General features: G+C 44.9%; 2 protein-coding genes across 10 annotated transcripts; one reads left to right on the top strand and one right to left on the bottom strand.

The window, feature by feature from the left end:
- Nucleotides 1-775: 775 nt before the first annotated feature.
- Nucleotides 776-1,039, bottom strand: TINCR (TINCR ubiquitin domain containing; the record flags this gene model as incomplete). The annotated part of the gene is made up of 1 exon (XM_080566121.1): nucleotides 776-1,039. One exon carries the CDS (start codon nucleotides 1,037-1,039, stop codon nucleotides 776-778), a length of 264 nt encoding a protein of 87 aa, XP_080422247.1.
- Nucleotides 978-19,949, top strand: TPM4 (tropomyosin 4). 9 transcript variants are annotated; one of them, XM_080566104.1, is made up of 10 exons: nucleotides 978-1,091; nucleotides 2,380-2,493; nucleotides 13,343-13,468; nucleotides 16,214-16,347; nucleotides 16,635-16,752; nucleotides 17,090-17,160; nucleotides 17,411-17,486; nucleotides 17,865-17,927; nucleotides 18,015-18,084; nucleotides 19,556-19,949. In XM_080566104.1, exons 1-10 carry the CDS (start codon nucleotides 993-995, stop codon nucleotides 19,636-19,638), a joined length of 954 nt encoding a protein of 317 aa, XP_080422230.1. In that variant the 5' UTR covers nucleotides 978-992; the 3' UTR covers nucleotides 19,639-19,949. The 9 variants fall into 9 exon arrangements, with proteins under 9 accessions (XP_080422230.1, XP_080422231.1, XP_080422233.1 ...); XM_080566105.1 differs by lacking the exons at nucleotides 978-1,091; nucleotides 2,380-2,493 and adding an exon at nucleotides 7,918-7,998; XM_080566107.1 differs by lacking the exons at nucleotides 978-1,091; nucleotides 2,380-2,493 and adding an exon at nucleotides 10,494-10,938 and having other exon boundaries at nucleotides 13,347-13,468.
- Nucleotides 19,950-20,096: the final 147 nt, after the last annotated feature.

Raw genomic sequence — 20,096 nt, 5'->3', positions numbered from 1 at the left:
TACCCAGTACCCCCGAAATGCTTCACAGAATGAATCGTGCTGACAGCAACAAGCCAGGTATTAGCAAAGATGGTGCAACTGGGCATAAAATCACCCCACTGAGCCCAGACTGGCCAGAGGGGCTGAGGTCCATTATGTCGAATTGCATTCCCACTGGAACGTAGGAGTTGCCCTTATTGAAAAGATTCACTGAATCTCCTTTATGCTGCCTGTCTTGGAAACCTCTCGCATCACTGCTTTGTGCCAAGATCTGGCCACATTTGGGGAAGTCGCCGCCTCTCACCATCTCTGTCCAGCACTCACCAAGCTTTGCTGCTAGCAGGCGGCTCACTTCTCTTGCCTGTCAAAACAGGGCTGCGCCACCCCCAAACACTTGCCGAAACTAACTACTAAAAAGAAATGGCGAGAGCCAGGCATGACAGCAAAAGACGAAGAGAAGGGATAGGCTCCCACAGCACTCCCCTGGGTCGCACAAGCTCCCATTTGCACGTCTTCTCTCTCCCTCTGGCCATGTTGTCAGGAAAGTGAGACCTGATCGGAGACAGGAGTGGCAATATCAACCAGATTTCCTCCCCCTCCTCTTTCTCTCTTATTTCGCAGTGCTGCATATCTGGGGTTGAAGAGACTTAAATCTCAATCTGCCTGCTGGAAATTGCAGGGTTTCAGCTCCTGATCTGCTTTCTGCAAACCCCAACAGGAAAGCGTCCCAAAGGGCTGAGATACACAGAGTGTTCCCCTTCCCTTGCACCACCCCCGCTGCAGATGAGCTCCTTGCCTACCTTTTATTGCTTACGAGAAGCAGGACAGAACCATTCTGGATATTGGCTTCTTTGAGAGTCTCGTGTTCTTCGAGCTGCCTGGAGTTGTAATAAAATGTCTTCTTCCAGGAGGTGACGCCCTCCCGCACCAAGTGAGCCCGCAGGTCCATCACCGTGTCTCTGGGTTTGACGGTCAGTGGCATCATCAGGTCCTCATCGGCCAGGTGCACCTTGATGTGGTACCTCTTCCAGCGAGAAAGACTCCTTCGCAGCGTGTCCATCCTCTCCAGCTCTCCGGGGACAGTGTGGCGGAGAGGAGCATCCAGCTGGGAGGTAGGTAAGGCAGGGATGTGGCTCTGAAGAGGCTGTCTGCCGTGAACAACTTAAAATGTCCTGCCAAACCTGTTCCTCCCAGTTGCTAAGCTGCATGCTTCACATTCCAGGGAAGAGCTCACCTGGCTCCAAGAGCCTGCTGGCTGGGAAATGTCTCCATGAATCATTTCCACACACCCCTAAATCCCTTAATAATTACTGCGTCCTCACAAAGTGCTCTTCATTCCAATGGCTTTCACAGGACTTTAAAGATGGATCTCCACAGCCATTTGAAATGTGGGTGCCTTTGAAAAATGAATGGGTTTAGCAACCTCATGTCTCCTGCTCTAAAAAGCTGCCAGCTGTGGGATAGCTCAGTTCAAAAAGTAGACATTGAGAAACCTCACAGCTATTTAACATGGCCATTTTAATGAAGAACAGAAAAATATTCTGCATAGAGAAAACTTCCTCATGGGGGAGAGCCAGAACATCCTGAAGGAGACTCAGAGCCGGTGTGAACACCCCTCATTAGTGCACTGCAGTTTCATGTTAGGAGATCTGTACAGTTATTGTAGGAGAACAGGCTGGGACCCTCCGAAAGGGCATTCATTCATTGCTCCTCATACCATCACGTATCTAATACTGACTCACACACTCCTCGGCAGTTCATCATCTTGATTTCCTCCTCCTTGAAGATCCATGCCTAATTGAAGTAAGTATTGGTCGTATCCTGCTCTAACACGTGAGCAGAGATAGCATCACAGGGCTGCAGGCACATGCGAAAAGGTGACAAGAGAGGCCTCAGAATACCAAGAGGAGCAAGTGATGCTCTGGTAAATACAGTGACACCTCCAAAAGGAAGGAAGCAATGCCAGCTGCGGGAGCTGGCTGTAATTGAACGATCCTGCAAGGCAAAATCTGACAGTCACAAGATGGTACTTCAGAGCAAACATCATCAAGATAAGGAAGTCATTTTTTTTTTCTCAAAAAGATCAAGTCACCCTCTTATCTTGCAGGTAGTTTCCTGCAGCCCGTATTACCGGAATTAATTCCCTTATCCATTCTTCTCAACACACACCAGTATTTCTAGACCAAAGTACTGCAATATAGTTGCCCTCAGAGTGTGCTCTTCACTAAAAAGGGGCTGCTCTTGCCTATTAGATAATGAAACAAATTGACAGATTTTCAGATATGGCAGCAGTCAGCTCCCATTGAGAACAAGAGATGTGTCCCCTCTCCCGCTGAGAAACAATGAGGTCTCTACCCTGTCTTCTCACGTCTCTTCTTTTTTCCCTCCCCAATACGTTAGGTCTCTGTCAAGAACAACAGCTACACTACAGGCCATGGAGATTTCCCTGTGCACTTGATAGGAACTGAAACTTCTGCTAGCAAGTTTTTCGTTCTGGATTTGTTCACCATAGAGGTATGACTGTTTTGGTGGTGACTGGGATTCCTGGGTCCTCACTCTGCCACTGAGTTACTGCAGAGGTTTGAGATGAGTCACGTCACGCCTTCATGTTTGTGTTTGCTCATCTTATGATTGTTGCGTGGTGTAACACGTGTCCTTCAAGCACCTCATGTGAAATAGGAACAGCTTTTAGCACAGCCATGGCCCCTTTCATGGAAGCATTTATAAATAGAATAGATCTGCAGATATGTCAATATTTTTTCTCAAACACATGACACCACCACCATCATTAGTGAAGGAGAAACGGAGGCACAGAGCAGTGCAAAGCTGTTTAAAAAAAAAAAAAAAGTAAAAGGCTCATGTCCCTGTGTCTAAGAATCTCATAGGTTGCATTTTCAGAGACCTACAGAATCTTACAAGTCTGGGGCATGGTGCATCCTTCTCCTTTGGGGCGTCATTCACTTGGGGAGCCAAAATTCATCTCTGGTGTAAATCCAGAGTCTCAGGGGTAAATCCGGGGTCTGATCCAATTCCCACTGCCATCCAAGGGCAGACTCTCATTGACGGCAGTCAGAACTGGATCGTGCTCCAGACACACTGAGGTCTGATGGCTCCGGCCAACAGAATTTGCCCGGTGAGTGCCAAGGGAAGCATAAGGCATTCTCATTTCAGCAGAGCCCGTCTGGTGTCAGTGAGTCCATCAGCTCCATCCTTCTAGCATACGTGACAGCCTGACAGCTGCCAAATACCTCCCTCAGACACCTTTCAGACGGCTCCTGTTTATTTTTAGGACAGCTCTTTCCAGTCAGGGCTCAGATGTGTGTATCATTACATAGAAAAGGGGGATGGTGGCAGAAAGAAAACACACAGCTATTATTTCTATTATTTTTCTTTCTTTACCAATTACGTGGCTGGAGATTTTCTCATGTACCCCTATCCCCCATCTGACCATGTTGGGACCATTCATTTTAAGAAAAGGGGTGATATTTTAGCTGATGAAAGCCAGCAGAAGGAGAAGCATAGCAGTGAAGTCAGCTTATGAAATATTGAAGCAGTGAAACCCTCACTGGAACACGTGAATGGCTAATGCCAGTTCCAATTAATTTTGAATTTTTCATTAAACCATTATTAAAAGCAAGAGGACAGCAGAAATAAGGGAAATTGACTTGGGCAGTATATTAAGTACCTTAGTTTTGCTGGAGGATGTTTTATTATCTGTCCAAAGCAATTATTTCACAAGCTCCTGATAGTTTGTGGGCTAAACAGAGGTATAGGTTGAAGTTCTAGATCGTCTTTTCTTAAAGTTATTTTAATCCTCATCCTCTACCCTGTGCCTCACAGCCTAATTGGGTGATGTCTCTGGTATGTCATATCTGGAGGACAAGACATGGAGTCAGAGTTCTGAGAATCTGTGATAATGTGTCACTCTGGCATTATTTACAAATCAAATAAAAACTTATTGACTTAAGCTTTTCCCCATATTGAGGGCAAACAGAGAATGTGCAAACATTCAGAGAAGCATTCATTAGGAAAGCCTGAAAAGCAATTTAAAACCTAGGTGGGCTATGATTTTTTTAAGAACTAAAGCAACAACATTTAATAAAACATAGTCTCCTCCTCCCCTGCTCTCAAAGCTTCCCTACTCCATTGACTAGAGCAAAAGAGAAACACCTGCTTAAATTAGGTGCTTCATTAAGATGTCTCTTGTTGGTTGAGATAATCCTAGGCCTTATAATGTCTCCTTATAATACCAGAATAGAGACGCATATTTCTTAGCCTTTTTTTGGCAATGGCTGTGTTTTCCTGCCTGCTGTGCTGCTGTCCTTGCAGAGGAGGACAGAAAAGCGGGATGTTGCTCTATCAGGTAATAAAGGTTTCTTCATTTCCTGGTAGCAATCATATGGAAAGTGCGACATCTGGGGAAAATAAGACCTCAATTCCCCTGGGAGACTCTTTGGGGAAACCCCTCTGTCAATGCTGGCCTGTCAGGCAAGTAAGATACTGTGCTGGTTCCTGAAGCTGTCTGATCCCAGGACTCACAGTCACTAAAGCTTAATACTAAGCATTAGCTAGCAGGCTCATTCTCTACCCCGTGGTCATTCTCCTGTTCCATTACTCGATGGCGCAGAAGGAGGCTGCAGTGTTGTGACCTCTGAGACCCACACTGGCTGCTGGGGAGCATGGGGCTGGGAAAGGTTCACTCACTGTGAATGAATGGCTGTGCAGAACAAATCAAAAGGTTCAACAGTGATCGCTTACGGTTAGAAATCTCCAGTCCAAAATGCAGCCTGCCACCTAATCCACTCAGTGCCCCAGATATCTTCGGTAATGGGGCAGCTTAAGGTGCTAATATTTATATTTCTGAAAGCCCAGAGGTCCCGACTAGAGCTGTACCACCATGTGCCAAGTGCTTTATAGATAAGAAAGATGAGTAAGGCCTTTTCTATCACCCAGTGCTTCCCTCCTCCTGAGATGTGCTTGATTATAAAATGACTAGGCTCACTTTAGATGTCAAGTTACATCTACAGGAAATGAACAAAGAGCTAATAAATGATTAATAAATGCTTTGAAAAATGGGTAATTAAATGAAACAGCTTTTTAGAGTTCAACAGAAAAGCACAAAACATGTAAGCCCAAGCGATAACACTTCTCCTGATATAACTTATCTACAGCATACTGCTCACATCTGGAAGAGTGCTTAGAAATACTATTAACTTCTCGTGCACCACGAATAAAGAGAGCCTTTGTTAAGGAGGAGCAATTCTTCTCCTGGGGATAAGGGCAAATTCCTCATTGTTTAGACCATTTAAAAACCGTAAAAGCTGGAAGGTACTTATGGTAACGTATACTGGGAGGTGTGCGTGATGATGGAAAGTGGCAATCTTTGCACTGACCCTATCCTGTCATCTGCCTGTCAAGCTATAGGGTCCTATTCTCCCAGGCCAGATGTCCTTTCTGTTACACTGTATTCCTATCCTACATCTCCTTGCCTGGCACAGGGGAAAATGTCTTGTCATCCTGCCCTGCTCCATACAGCAGTCAGGAGTTCTGATCCCATGTTTGGCATGGGATTGAACTTAAAACAGGCTTCAGAAAAAGCTGTGTATTTTCAGCTTTGAAGGAGCAAACTTGTCTGGTTTTGGAACTGCAAGTTTCTAAGTGAAAGCTAGTTGTGAGATGGTGACATTTTCTGGTGGAAAAGGAAATGTGAAGGAACAAAAAAACACTAACGCACATGTTAAATGAACCAGTCAAGTGCAGACAATGGAAAAGATGAAAAATGGATATAGGGGAAAGCATTTTGCAGTGGTAGTTACTTCTTGCTGCAATTCTTTATAACTTCCCAGATAGGAGATTCATGACCCTAGGAAGCAGTCTGTATCCTCCAGGGTTTGGCCTGCAGCAGCCCATGACTCACTCACCTGCCAGGTTTGGCAGTAAGCTGAGAAACAAGCAAGATAGCAAAACATCTTGTGGAAACAGCAAAACAAGAGACGAATGAATTAAATGCTGGATGAGTGAAAAAAAATAAACCTGTGTGGACAAAGGGGTGGGGGGGGGAGGGGGCTAGATAGAGCGAGCGAGTGCTCATGCCACTGGAAACTCCAGAGGAGCCTGCCTCCAAGGCAGCCAGCTCCATTTATTTGCAGGCAAAACAAATTCAGGATGCCTCGGTCTTAAAAGGTGAGGTAGACGGAAATAAAAGATTTGAGGCTCTACCAGCCATTCCACCAGCAGCAAGATGGTTTTCCAGGAGCCCAAGGAAGGAAGAGGATTTGTGGATCTACATTGCCATCTAATGGTAAGGAGGAGCGTAAAGCTTTCGGTACAGCCCAGAAATGGGCTACACTAGCAAAGTAACCGAGGAAGGAATGGTCCATAGCGATGACTGTCCTTTGGTCTAAAAGGAAATCCTTCCCTGTGACAGAATGGCAGTCCCCGGTGAAGGCAATACCGCTAACCCAGATAAAGGAAGGGTAGCCAAAGTCTTGGGATAGAGGCTACTGATTTCTCCTCTTCTGGCATCCTCTCCACTCCATTCTGAATTAGCCAGGAACATGCACATAGGATGGGATTTGCTTTCCCCTTTGTTTGTACCAGATACTGGCATAGATATAGGCTTCCCAAGCAGGTGCTGAGTGAATCCTGACATCCCATTCAAAACAGTTAACTCAGCATCTCAGGTGTTGAAGACTCTGTTGAAAAATACAGATAACCAGGATTAGATATGAAAAGAGGTCAATTCCCTTTGGATCTAGGCACAGGAAGAGTAGATCTGTCCTTTTGCTCACACCTAGCCCAGCACATTGTCTGCATCAGTGGTGAGTCATGGATACATAATGAGACAGTAGCTGAAAGAGGATATTACTACCCTGCCATACCCTTTACACTGGGTGTTAGCCCTGCAGGGAAGACATACAAATAAAATTCAGTGAGATGTGAGGTTTTATGGATTTTGTCATTTCTAACCAAACATTTAAAAGGAAATGCCAGGAAGAGACCAATTTGGTGTTCATTCTGGTGCCACCTTTGTTACAGCATGCTGCTAAGGATGCACTGTATTACATAGTTTCTAGAACAGAAACTTTACAAGGGAGAGTTGAGTGTTAGGAGATACCTACATTAAGAAACCAAAGGAAACTTGGTAAAGGATTGTCAGAAGTTTCTTCTACTTTGACACATTGTAGCCTTGACACATGCAGCTTTGCATATAAGGAGGGGTTGGAGCTCATTCAATGTGAAAGAGAGGAAGGTGATATTTTATAACCATGAGTTTCAAATAAGCAGAAGGCAGAGAATAGATTAGGGATGTAAAGTATCAGCTCTTTCCGGATAGTGAAATGGGCCATGGTGTCAGTACCAATTAATTTCAAAGAAAGAAAGAAAGAAAGAAAGAAAGAAAGAAAGAAAGAAAGAAAAAGAAAGAAAGAAAGAAAGAAAGAAAGAAAGAAAGAAAGAAAGAAAGAAAGAAAGAAAGAAAGAAAGAAAGAAAGAAAGAAAGAAGGAAAGAAGGAAAGAAGGAAAGAAGGAAAGAAGGAAAGAAGGAAAGAAGAAAAGAAAATAAAAAGAAGAAGAAGAAAAGAAAAAGAAAAATGGAGTAGGGATTGAGAATATGGAAAAAAATGGAGAACTGCCAGACCTCAGTCCACAGGACCAAAAGGACCCCCCCAGTCTGTTAAAACGCCTGCTGTGACATGCTTCCCATGCAGTGTGCTGCCAAAGAAATGAGCACACTCCCAAACAATCCAACTTCATTTCCTTCTGATATCGTCTCATATTTACACACAATCTTGCCAAGCCTTGCTAGGCCCAAACAATCATACTGAAAGAAGAGGAATAAACAAAGGAATTCCTACAGCCTATAAAACACTCTCCTGCCTGCCCAAGAAAAAGGAAATGGTTTGGAGGGAGGTCTCTTTTTTCTTTCTTGGTTGCTCACTGTTTCCCAAGCTAATGAAAGCCAGAGGCTGTGGGAGTGACGGGATTAACGTTGCTGAGGGACCAGAGTGGATTTTTCAGGTATTTCTCTCCAGTTTGTGAAGCAGGGAGGGGAAGAAGGGAATGTACCTGGTTGAAGGGCTACACAAGATGACATGTTCCTTGACGTTCCTTTCTAAAAGTGGCTCTGAGTCATGCTACAGAGTTGATATGAAAAATGTTTCTCCTGCAGTAGAAATACAATAGTAAAAGAGCCTTTTGAGCGTTCAGTTCTCCAGCCCCAATTCTGAGCCTGCCCAAGCCTGCAGCAGGAGAGGGGCTGGTGAGCTGTCTGGAAAGCCTCCTCTGCCCCCCTCAGTAATCAGAAATTATGGAGAGGCTGTGAGAGCTGTCATAGAAACAGCTCAAAGCATGCCGAGGGCTACATGCAGCTGTAGTCCCAGGGAAAGGCATGCACGGTCTTGCAGCTACCTCCATTGTATGGGTTCCTGTAAGCGCTGGGTCAGATGGGGTGAACACCATACTTCCCCCACACACACCCCCACCCCCCATTTTCTCCCACACTTCATGTGTTTCCAAAGCTGTACCCCAAAACCTGCTTCTTTTATTAGTTTTTAACATCATTCGTGAAGGTTTAACAGCACTGCTACTTAAAAGCCTCACCCTGTCTGCTTAAATCGGTTCCATGCTCAGAACTAGCAGCTCTTTGTTTTGGCTGCTTTGTCTTTCACTGTTCAAATCATGGAAATCAAAGTACACCCATGGGGTCACCTTGCCACAATGGTACCTGTGGGACAGAGAAGGGGAACAAGTATTCTAGTTTCTGTGAGGAAAAAATACATTTAATTATGTCAGGTGTACTGAGGAGTCATCCGCAGTGTGGGCTGGCAGCGGACACCACACTGGGGAAACGCAGGGCTGGTGCCCAAGCATGCTGCTTTGTGCTTCCAAGCATACACTAGACTTATATCTGTTAAAAATTCAGATAACATTTTCGTAAAGGTTCAAACCCTGTAGTCAGGGTTATTTAATTGCCCCTGATGAGGGATAGAGGCACGGGCGGCGTGGAACGCGCGGGCAGGAAGGGGGCGCACAGCCCTCTGGGAGCTGTAGTCCTCGGGCGCTCCGCCATCTTGGCGCTGCCAGAACACCGACCCCGGGGCGCTCCCTGGCCGCCATCTTGGGCGGGGGGCGAAGCCTCCTTATGGGGAGGCGGCAGGGGCTGCCGGGGTGGGGTTTTGATTTGGTAGCAGTGTGAGCAGCGCTTTTATTTTGAATTGGGAGAGCTGTAAGTCCTTTACAAAAGGCAAACTGAGCAGCCTTGTGAGTGCTCTGACTGGCCTTGTGGTGCTAAAGTATGGTTTGTGAGATTCTAATCTTACTTGTGGGTGTTGTGGTAGCTTCATGTCCATTCTACCACCAGAGCAAGCTTAGATTAATAAAGGTGGCTTGTTTTTGTCCTTTTTCTTTTCTTTCTTCCTTCACTGAGGTCTCTTCTGAAGGTCTGAATAGCGCTGGAGTGCTGTTCGAACTCACCTCAGATGGCAGGGGGGCTGCCAGGCTGGAACCTGTGGTGCCCCCATGTCTGGGGATGCGAGCGCTTCTGAGGGAAGGTCTGTGAGGGTTTGTGTAGGTGTACGGAGCTTGGGCTCTGTGTGGCCTGGGAGGATGAAGGCTGGGGAGAGCACGCCAGGGGGCAGAATCAGGGAGGGGGAAAGGCTAAGTGGAGTGGGGAACAGGGCCTGAATTTGGTGAAGTAGGGGCAGATGAGGGTGTGGAGGTTCCTGCACAGCAAAGTCAACAAGTGCTTCTGGTCTTCCCTGGAGGGTGGGGTAAGCCCTTACTGTGGTCAGGGCAAAGCTGATCATGAATTTAAGTTAGAGCATATGAAAGGATGTGAAAGGGTAGCTGGGCTTTGGGGATTTATGGGTTTAATAGGATTGGAGTAGGAAATAGGGCTCATCCCAGGGCCATTGGATGCTCTTCTTGGGTTGCCTGAGGAGCTGCTCCTGATGCTCTTCCCAGGGCCTGCTATTGCCTTGCTTGACAAGACAGGAGGTGGCTGCTGCATATAGGAGAAGATATTTACAGTACTTATCAGGCTGCAGTGTCAGATGTATTGTTCAGTCCTGAAGTATTTAGCAAGAGAAAGTTCAAAGTCAGGTGCTCAAACTCAATGAACTCCTTTGAGTCTGAACTTGGAATCCAAATCTGAACTCTGTTATGTATTATACCATTATAGATTACAGTCGGTTCCTTAAAATAAGTGGATACTTTTACAGCACAAAATAAATAAAAAATCGCTCTCAACACATATTCCACATCTTTTTATAGTGTAAGTCTAGCTATCTGTTAAGTTGTTGTTGTTGTTGTTTTTAATTTTTAGTGTGGTTTTATTTTGCAGGAATTAAAAAAGACACTTCTTTGTACTTATAATAATGGCATAATAGTAATGAAGTCAGGCCATTCCCATTAGATCTACGGGGCTGTTTAATTGCTCTGCAAACACTAAGGGGTGCTAATAAGCTTTCTTTCAAGCATGTGTTCATATGTCAACACTTCTGCTTTGTCAGAAGCTTAAAAATGGAAACAGTTTTCTCTTTAAGAAAACAGGACCCAAATAAGGATATGATGGAGTGGTGAAGATTCCTCTAGTGAGTCTGTTCCAGCTCATTCCTTAGAAAGGCTGCATATGAAAGATCAGAGAAGAGGCCAGTAGATCTGGTTTTTGTCCAGGGGTCTCCAGGTTTAAAGCTCTCTACAGCTACTTGAGCTCAGTTTCCCTCTGACTTGGCTGGGCACAACTCCTTTCTCTGCCCAACTCATAAAAAAAAAAAAATTAAAAGTTTAGTCTTCAGGATTTTTTCAGTTGCGTGACAAACACAACCTATCCTTTAGCAAAAATGGAAGCTATCAAGAAAAAAATGCAGATGTTGAAGTTAGACAAGGAGAATGCAATAGATAGAGCAGAGCAGGCTGAAACGGATAAGAAGGCAGCTGAGGACAAATGCAAACAGGCAAGTAGAAATAAAATCACAGATTGTGCATGTGCTGTGGAAATAAGTGTAATTAAATATCATGTTGCAACTCTGATTCAGAGAAAAATATAATTTGAACTTGGGTTTTTTGTTAATCTTTTGCCTTTTTAAGATGTTACGCTCGTACAGCCGGTGCTAGGTATTAACTTTTCAGCTATATTTGCAAATTTTTAAAGACTATCTTGTTTAAGTTTTTTAAATCATACATAATTGCTTTAATTTTCTTGTGCTTATGATTCCATGGAAAAGACTGCACAGACTTAAAATCAAAACTGTATAGCTTGAACACCTGTAGGACGAGTGTTAATACCTCCTGCAGTCAGCTGTGTCTAAAACTTAATTGAGCCTCTCCTTGAAGTGAATTAAGAAAGTTCACTTGACTAGTCTTTGGTATATAGATGCCACTTAGAGGTGCTGGCTGTGACTTGACGGTAGGTATGCTGTGTTATTGTTTTGTTAGGAATGATCAGCAATATCTTAATTTGAAAGCCCTAATTTTATCTGAATTACACAGATAACACTTGTATATTCTGTTGCTTTTCAGTGTGCTGTATTCTGGGTGTCTACCTCATGTACTTTCGGAATGATCTTGAAATGGATGTTGACTACATTCCAGTTTGTTATAGAACTTCTTATAAAATTCTCATGTCTTTTTCTTTTACATGCTTTAAATATGTTTGCTTCTGCTACATCTTCCAGATTGCTCTTACGCATTGTTAGTGTTCATTTGGCCAAATGTTGCTTCTGTTCAAGTTCAGTTTGAGAACTTTGGGTGATAATCTTTCATTCATGTAGCTAAAACAACAGGAAAGATGTTTCCAAAAGGGTCGGCTGCTGCTGTCTTTCTCCCACCCCCAGCTTATGGAAAACTACTCTTCACTTCTGTTCTCTCACAGTAAGCTTCTGCAAGCTTCGTACACCACCACGTCAATGTAGTCACTGTTTCTTTTGTAGCCTCTGAGGTGCTGATCAGATGCAGCTCTGCTGGGCCACACTTTTTCCCTAACAAATGTTTCTGCACTCAGTGGCAGAGGAGCCACAGCAGATTGTTATTCAGAATAGTTAATGGTGATTGAAATGCTCAGCCTTCCTTTGCATTTAGTTAGCAAAAGTTTCCTACTAAGTGACACACTTGTGGGAACGTTTTAAGTACATGAGGATAATTCACAACAAAAAGCTAAAAAGAGAAAATAAGTCTTTGATCTTATTCCTTTTCTCTGAATTGTACCCAATTTTTTATCTTTTTTTTTTAATATAGGCACAGTACTCAAGTAGTGATTTTAATGTCATACACAAAGGAAGCATCACTTCCTTCATCCTGCTAGTTGTACCCCTGTTAGAGCATCCAAGTGAGCATATTCAGTTCTCTCACACTATCTGGTTACTCTAAAAGTATAGCAACATAAACAGTGTTCAAGAATAGCTCACTACCAAAAATGCTGTTAAAGCTATCTTTGAAGCTAGAATGAAGAAAATACGTGCCCTAAAACATACACTATTTTGAGTGAACTATTTTGATAGCCTAAACTTCTGTGGGGGCGGAGTTAAATTGTTAAATCTGTTTCTGTACAGACTGAACTGTTTTGTATCGCAAATGGAGCAGATGGGCTTGCAGGCACACCCTTATCAGCAGCAAGCCTCCTGATAATGCAAATTCTAAAGGGAGCATGAGACAGTTTGTCATTAAACAGTCTCCCAGCAGGTTATAAATAGTACCATTGTAGTGCACGATATGGATTTATATGGTATGGAGGAGAGAGCCTGAACCTCATGGTGGGATGGGGTGTACCTTGTTGGCCCACAATTAGTCACAGAACGATTCAGGTTGGAAGGGACCTCCAGAGGTCATCTGGTCCCACCTCCCGCTTACGGCAGGGTCTGGCCAGACCAATTCCCTCCTGCTTCCAGAGGACCACTTTTGAAGTGTGTCGAATGACGTGCAAAAAAGATTATGAAAGAATGACAACTGCGTTTTTCTAGCTATACAGAAATTGAACAGTTTCCTAATAGATCACCAGGTAATGCTGTTAAAACAAATAAAAAGATCTAACTTTAAAACATTTTTCATCATGCTGTAGAATTAACTGCTGCAGGATGTTGTGGAGTCCAAAATAGAAATGTGTAAAAGGGACTATGCCAGGCGTTAAACCAGATCCTGTGTGTGCAGCGATGAGGAGTGTTGTTACAAAGACAGTATGTTTTTAATGATCTTTCCCTGGAACCTGCTACCAGTCAGACTACTTGCAGTAAGAGAATCTGGCCTTCTTGTGACTCTGTTATGATATGTTAAAACCGATAGTAAAGAGGGGTTTTAGCCATGTTAAACTGTAGCCAATAATGTGCCACAATGTTTTTATTTTTGGTTTTTTTATTTTTCCTCTTGAAAGGTAGAGGATGAGCTGGTAGCTCTGCAGAAGAAGCTGAAAGGAACCGAAGATGAGCTGGATAAGTACTCCGAGGCTCTCAAAGACGCCCAGGAAAAACTAGAGCAGGCTGAGAAGAAGGCCACTGATGTACGTACCCTCCAGCTAACGTCTGTCTGTAACTACGCTCTGTTTTGCAGTATGCGTATAGTACGTTGGTGGTACGAATCGCTGAGAGTTGTTGTATTGCAGGACTTCAGTCAGGGCATGGGAAAAGCAGTGTTCGGTTTCAGGTACGTAAGCCGCCTGCCCGCTCCAACAGCATGAACGCAGGCTGGCTGCTCAGCACCCAGCGCACGGCGCACGGCTGCCCTAGGGAGCTGGAGCAGGGCCTTGGTGGGCCACGCGGTGACCTCGCAGCCCCGCAGCGGTCGGGGGGTGCCGAGAGGGGGATTTCCAGGCCCCGGCGTGCGGAGGGAGCTCCTTGGCGGCGGTGACGCGGTCCCGGAGCAGCACAGAAGCGGCTGGGGGAGCAGCACGGAGCTGCTGCAGCTTGGCTTTGGCTGGGGGCTCCCGGTGAACCGGGGCGGGGGGGGGGGGGCAGGGGGGTCGGGCCCGAGCCGCGCCCGGCCCGGTTCCTCCGCGCTGACGTCACCAGCCCACCTCCAGCCGCGTGACGTCATCGGCCCATTGAAAGGCGCGGGGCCGCGCGCCGCCACGTGCAGCACCTCCGCGCCCTGCCCGCCGCCCGCACCGCGCCCATGGCCGCGCCGAGCTCCCTGGAAGCGGTGAAGAGGAAGATCCAGTGCCTGCAGCAGCAGGCCGATGAGGCGGAGGATCGCGCCCAGGTCCTCCAGCGGGAGCTGGACCTGGAACGGGACCTGCGGGAGAAAGTGAGACCGCCCGGGCTGCCTGTTCGCCTCTCTCGGTCGCTCTCTCCCGGGCTGCCTGCTCCTTCCTTCCTGTCTCTGGCTCTCTCTCCGCTGGGGGGTCCCGGCTGTCCCGTCCCCACCCCCCCGCCCCGTTCCTCAGCTGTCCCCTCGCTGCTCCGCTCCGCAGCTCCCCGCGGAAAGCCGCGGTGCCGCCGCAGCGCCTCGCCCGCGCCGTGCTCCGGGGGCACCGGGCTCGGCCGGGGCGCCGGCTGCTTGCCGCTCTCGGGGCCCTGCCCTGCGGAAAAGGCAGCGATCGGCAGCGCGGAGCGGCTGGGAGTCGAGTAGGAAATCGGTGCTTAATTAGGGGAAAAGCGCCGCATCGCAACGAGCCGAGAGTTCCCGCCTCGGCGCCGCACCGCTGGCTCCGGCACAGCTGGGAAATGTCCGAACTGCTGGAAAATAACTTCTCCCTCCTGGTTTTCACAGAGAAATGAGAGCTCTCCGCTAGCGTGCCGCTCTCCCGGGGCTGGACAGCTGGTTTCACTTAGATTTGTGTGTGATCAGCCTTCCCGGCATCTTCCTGCTATTTTATCACATGTCAGCGAGTTAGTTTTACCGTATAAGGACTGCGGGCTGCTTCTGGGAGAGGTGGAGCCAGGCTAACTCCAGCTTCCCAGTGGCCCCATCTCCGTAGCTTTGGAATCTTGTTTAATTAAAATGGGACTTAAAAATGTCCTGTCTAGTGGAAGAAGTTGCAGACTGCCACGTAACAGACGCCAGTTTTCTCCATGATCGATGCCTTGTGTGCAAATCTAGTAAGTTAAGTATATAGCACTGGATAGAAAACAAATGAAATGCTGGGTAATTGTGACTAGAGGAATCCTGTGTCAGCTTCCATTTGGATCAGAGTCGCAGAAATCCTTTCCAAGATGGTACAGCTATGAGCGGAAACCACATCCTCCAACTTAGGAGGAGCAGTCAGTAACCAAGTTTCAGAAGCTGCTGCAAAACGAGTATTTTGCAGAGTGTTTAACATAATGCGAAAAACGAGTGCTCTTGCAGAACCTATGGCCCATAAAAGTGCATTTTAAAAAAAGCTGTTAAGCTGGTATATGGCAATCATGCTCAGATTTGGGGAGACCTATATGCTAAGTCATTGAGCAGACTTAGCAACTGTTAAAGTGGGTCTTTTTTTTCTACAAATAACGAGCGATTAAAGGACCCGTATCTTAATAAACATGATGAATTTATGGACACTAATTTGTTCATATTGTGTGTATGCAAGCATTTCTCCCAACAACCTCTTCATTTGTTACATAGTCTGTCCTGAAACAAAAGGTAACTACTGCTCAGTTTATTCAATAATACATAAACAGACCTTATTATTAAGAAATGTTTATTGCCTAATTCCTTAAGTACCACAGGAATCAATGAAAAAGGAAAGTGAGCTTATTTTAAGAACATATTTAATTTTGCCCTATTTATGTTACAAAGAAGACTGACTCTCATGCTGTGGCCAACTGTATCCCCTGCCACTTAAAGATTATATACTGTTGGCAGGCTTAGGAGGCCAAAGTAGCTTTAATTTCGGCAATGTGCTGTGATAGGATATTACTGTAATTTGTGATGGAAAATAGAAATCAAATGTGAAGTTTTTGGAACAAGCCATTATGCAAACCAATTGGTTTTTAACTTTGAATTCTACTGATCTAGCCATGGTAAGTGACCTGAGAACACTTCTCCGTTTGCAATCAGTGTCTAATCCTTTGTTGTGTGGCAGGAATGACAAGTACCACTGAAAAAAAAAAAAGAAAGGAGAAGCACATACTCCATACCTTGACATTCCTGAGATGCCATAGTTTAAACAAACAAAAAGCAGAGAGAGAGGGAAAGGTTTTCAGAGCTGCCCTGCTGTAGCAAGGAGAAGCCTTTGCAATTAAAAGGAAACTGATTAGATGTGAACATTTGTCAGATGGCAACTGGCATGCACAGAACCTCAATTCTAGGTGGTTATTTCACATAGGCTGAAGGTGAGGTGGCAGCTCTGAACAGACGTATCCAACTAGTGGAAGAGGAGTTGGATCGTGCCCAAGAACGGCTGGCCACAGCCTTGCAGAAACTGGAGGAGGCTGAGAAAGCAGCGGATGAGAGTGAGAGGTGTGTTTCCTTTTCTTCTTCTTTCTTTTTTTTTTTGGTAGCAAACAAAAAGGAATATACACAACTAAAATATTCCAGCATCTACGTGTGCTAATGTGTATTGGAGGTCAGAGACTCAGAACTAGAGGCATGGGGTTTTTTTCTTAATGGAGTAATTCTGTTAGCCTAGAAGAACATGATAGTATGGTTATAATGGGATGCTTTCTAGTTATAAATATTGAATTCCACTTCAGGACTTAAAAGTGCTAAAATGCTTCTACATTAAACACGCACTTTGATTTCTGCAGAGGAATGAAGGTTATTGAGAACAGAGCAATGAAAGATGAAGAAAAAATGGAAATCCAGGAAATGCAACTGAAGGAGGCCAAGCATATTGCTGAAGAAGCTGACCGCAAATACGAAGAGGTAAAAGGGATGCCTAAATAAGGAAGTGATAAACCATATGGGAGAAGTGGGAGCAACTTTGTTATTCTTCAGTTTAGTCATTCTTTGTACGCTTTTCACTGTGTGATAGCAACCTTTGAATGTTCCCTAAAAGGAATAACGTTAATGGTGACTCTAGCAGCATTTAAGATACTTAATTCTAAGAACACTGAAAAGTAACTTATTTGGGGAAAAAGTCTGTGATGTCTGCATGTTTGTTTTACTCTAGTTTCATTCAGAAGGGAAGCACAAGCATAGCGCTCTGAGAGAAACATGCAAGAAACGATAGCAGCTTGATACAATTGTTTTCTCTTTCCAGGTTGCTCGTAAATTGGTTATTTTGGAGGGTGAGCTAGAAAGAGCTGAAGAGCGTGCAGAGGTGTCCGAAGTGTGAGTAGCTTCACAAACACAGAACTAGTTTAGAATACAGTAAAGGTTAAAGCTACATTTCATTAGAAAAATCTAATGCTAGCAGACAAGCACGTAGTATATTCGGAAAAGCTTTTTGCACCTTATACACTCAACTTTCTGCTTTCAGACTTAATAAGTATTTTGCATCTTATATTTTTAAGACTTCTTGAAAGTAAAATTAAACCATAACAGGAAGAGTAGTAATTTCTCCTTTTTTTTTTCCCTGTAGTAAATGTAGTGACCTTGAAGAGGAGTTAAAGAATGTCACTAACAATCTGAAGTCTTTGGAAGCTCAATCTGAAAAGGTTGGTTCTTTAAGTAACATAAGGGATGGGGGCAAAATCGAAACCTGTAATTAAAATTCATAGAAATAATCCAGAGATACAAAGAAATTAAAAGGGGTTAGCTGAGTGCCTGTTTAAAGAGACTATGGAAAATGCTGAATCGGTTCTCTTACACTGTCAGCCTTTTTTGTGCTGCATATGAAAGTAAGGCAATTACCAGTCTTAAAATGATGGTATTTGAACTAGAGTTTGAGATGTCTTGACAAAAAGGAAAAAAGTATGGGTGTATGCAAAGGGTGTATGCAACTGTTGTAAAAGTGGTTATAAACAGTGGTCATGTTTCCACAAACATTTGTTGTTGCTGCCACAACTTCCCTTAAAGAGTGTTTGTTTTCACAGTACTCGGAAAAAGAAGATAAATATGAAGAAGAAATCAAGATTCTCTCTGACAAGCTGAAAGAAGTAAGTTTATCCATCCCCAAACTGTATTTTGGCAGCTTTTTTTTTTTTTTTTAACAGCACTCAATTATTCTATTTGTTTTTTTTTAGGCTGAAACTCGTGCTGAATTTGCTGAGAGAACAGTTGCCAAACTGGAAAAGTCTATTGATGATCTGGAAGGTATGAAATCACTCCGGTTCTTGTTTTTAAAATCTTCAGTTTCAAGTCAGAAAACAAAATTCTAGGAGTGAGTAATTTTAGTAATTCTAGGAGTGAGTAATTTTGTTAGGAAATGACAGAAGTATTCATCAGGTATATAGGTAAGCCAGCATGATACAGCTGGTAATCCACTGGACATACCTGTCTAGCCCAGTTGGTACCTATGGAACAGAGGGGATTTTCCTGAAAGAGGTTCTCTTCCAAAAACTTGGTAACGATAACCTCATTTTGGCTACCTCACAAACGTATATGCTCAAACACCCTTTCTATTAATAAAATCATAATCCTATTTAGCCTGAATACTGAAAAATAAGTGAGAGATTATTAAAAAAAAAAAAAAAAAAAGGACATGTAGAGACCTGGCAGGTGGGTGTATTTTTGTTTTCATACCGGTACTCAATTACAGATCTGTTTTCTTGTTTTGTTTTCCTCCGCAATTGCTTCGGTCGCTGCCTTCTGCCTGTCTTCGTGTCTTCTGCTATACGCCTTTTCCTCTGGACTGTTTCTCTGCATTTCTTGCTGAAACATGCCTTCTGCCCTCGTGACTGATAGATGAGCTGTACGCTCAGAAGCTGAAGTACAAAGCTATCAGTGAGGAGCTTGACCATGCTCTCAATGACATGACCTCTCTGTAATTTGCACTTGTTTAGGGGGGCGCTTTGACTTGCTGCATTTCTTAAGCTTTTCTTGCCTTTAATACCTGTCACTTCTGTGCAATTCAATCCTCTCTGTAAGAACCGAGCTCAATAAAAACGAGATACCTCTGCCTTTCAGCTTTTGGGTTTCTTTCCTTACAGTTCACCTAAAACAGACCAGTAATGACACTAAGTTCAGCTCCTCACACCAGGGTGCAGTAGATGCAGTCAGCACGGGTGGGACAGGGAGGGTGGTGTGGCCCAGGATACTGGGGCAACAGGGCCATGCTTGTCCCTGACAAGTGCCGTAGACCTCGGTCTGTCTCAGCACCCCTGGCAGCCAGGACAGAACCCAGGGGACTGCCAAAGGCCTGGATTTTGCTATTCCCAAAGACAGGCCCAGCGGTGAAAAGCTTTGAGCTCGCTTCTGTGCAAGTGTGGAGCTCTGCCTGGTTTAAAATTGACGGGACAATGAAAACTAGGATGTGTCCTACAAGTCAGATGTTAAATCAAAACGCGAGTCTGGCATGTAACGCAAGAGATGCCCAAAACCTCACGAAATAAAGAGTGATTGCAAAAACAATAAAAATAAAAATGGGGGAATGTGATTGTTTCTCTTGAATGTCAAGGTAAGTTTTTTTTATTTAAAGAGATTTTTTTAAATATATTTAAAGTTTTATATTTAATGAGAAAATATGTAAAGAGAAATTTATTTATTTTTTATTTTATTTATTTAAAGAGAAAAGGCAGTAATGTGATGTGCGTTTTAAGTCCTGTTTTTTCTCCTTTCCCCCTAGAAAAACTTGCTCAAGCGAAAGAAGAGAACTTGGGCTTGCACCAGACACTGGACCAGACACTAAACGAACTGAACTGTATATGAAGCAGGGAAGAGGAGCTCAGCAGCCCCCTGAGGCTTAAACCCTCACCTCCTGTACCGCGCCACTCCTCTCCCTTTCCCTCTCTGTACCCTGGAAGACAAAAAAAAAAAAAAAAACACACCAACAAACTTTAAGTTATGACCAGTACCGAAACACGAAGGGCTCCGGGGGTGACGGGGAGGGAGCCTCGTGCGTTGGGTGCTGCCCCCGGCCCGAGCCGCCCGCTCTGGGGGTGGCCGTGGGGCCGGGGTCGGCGCCACCCCCTCCCCTCGCTGGCCGTGCCCGGCGGCCATTAAACGGTCCTGTCAGCCCCGCCTCGCCTCGGCTCCTTGCTCCGCGCGTCACGTGACGCCCCGCCCCAATCGCGTCGCTCCTCGCCGCGCCGAGCCGAAGCCAATGAGGCGCCGGCTCCCTTCCCTTCCTGCCGGGTCCTGCGGGAGCCGCGCCGCTCGGCTCGGCC

This window comes from Anser brachyrhynchus (genome assembly GCF_964034855.1).
Source record: "Anser brachyrhynchus genome assembly, chromosome: 23".
NCBI classification, from domain to species: domain Eukaryota; kingdom Metazoa; phylum Chordata; class Aves; order Anseriformes; family Anatidae; genus Anser; species Anser brachyrhynchus.
The sequence above is the reverse complement of the archived record's forward strand: the minus strand, read 5'-3'. Positions and strand labels throughout refer to the sequence as shown.

What these genes read in the sequence shown, in the direction of transcription:
- TPM4 (XM_080566104.1), top strand. Translation starts at nt 993, where the DNA reads ATGTGGTACCTCTTCCAGCGAGAAAGACTCCTTCGCAGCGTGTCCATC. An exon ending in GAGGAGCATCCAGCTGGGAG is followed by an intron (nt 1,092 to 2,379) that starts GTAGGTAAGGCA and finishes CCAATACGTTAG; the next exon opens with GTCTCTGTCAAGAACAACAG. An exon ending in TGGATTTGTTCACCATAGAG is followed by an intron (nt 2,494 to 13,342) that starts GTATGACTGTTT and finishes TCCTCTTGAAAG; the next exon opens with GTAGAGGATGAGCTGGTAGC.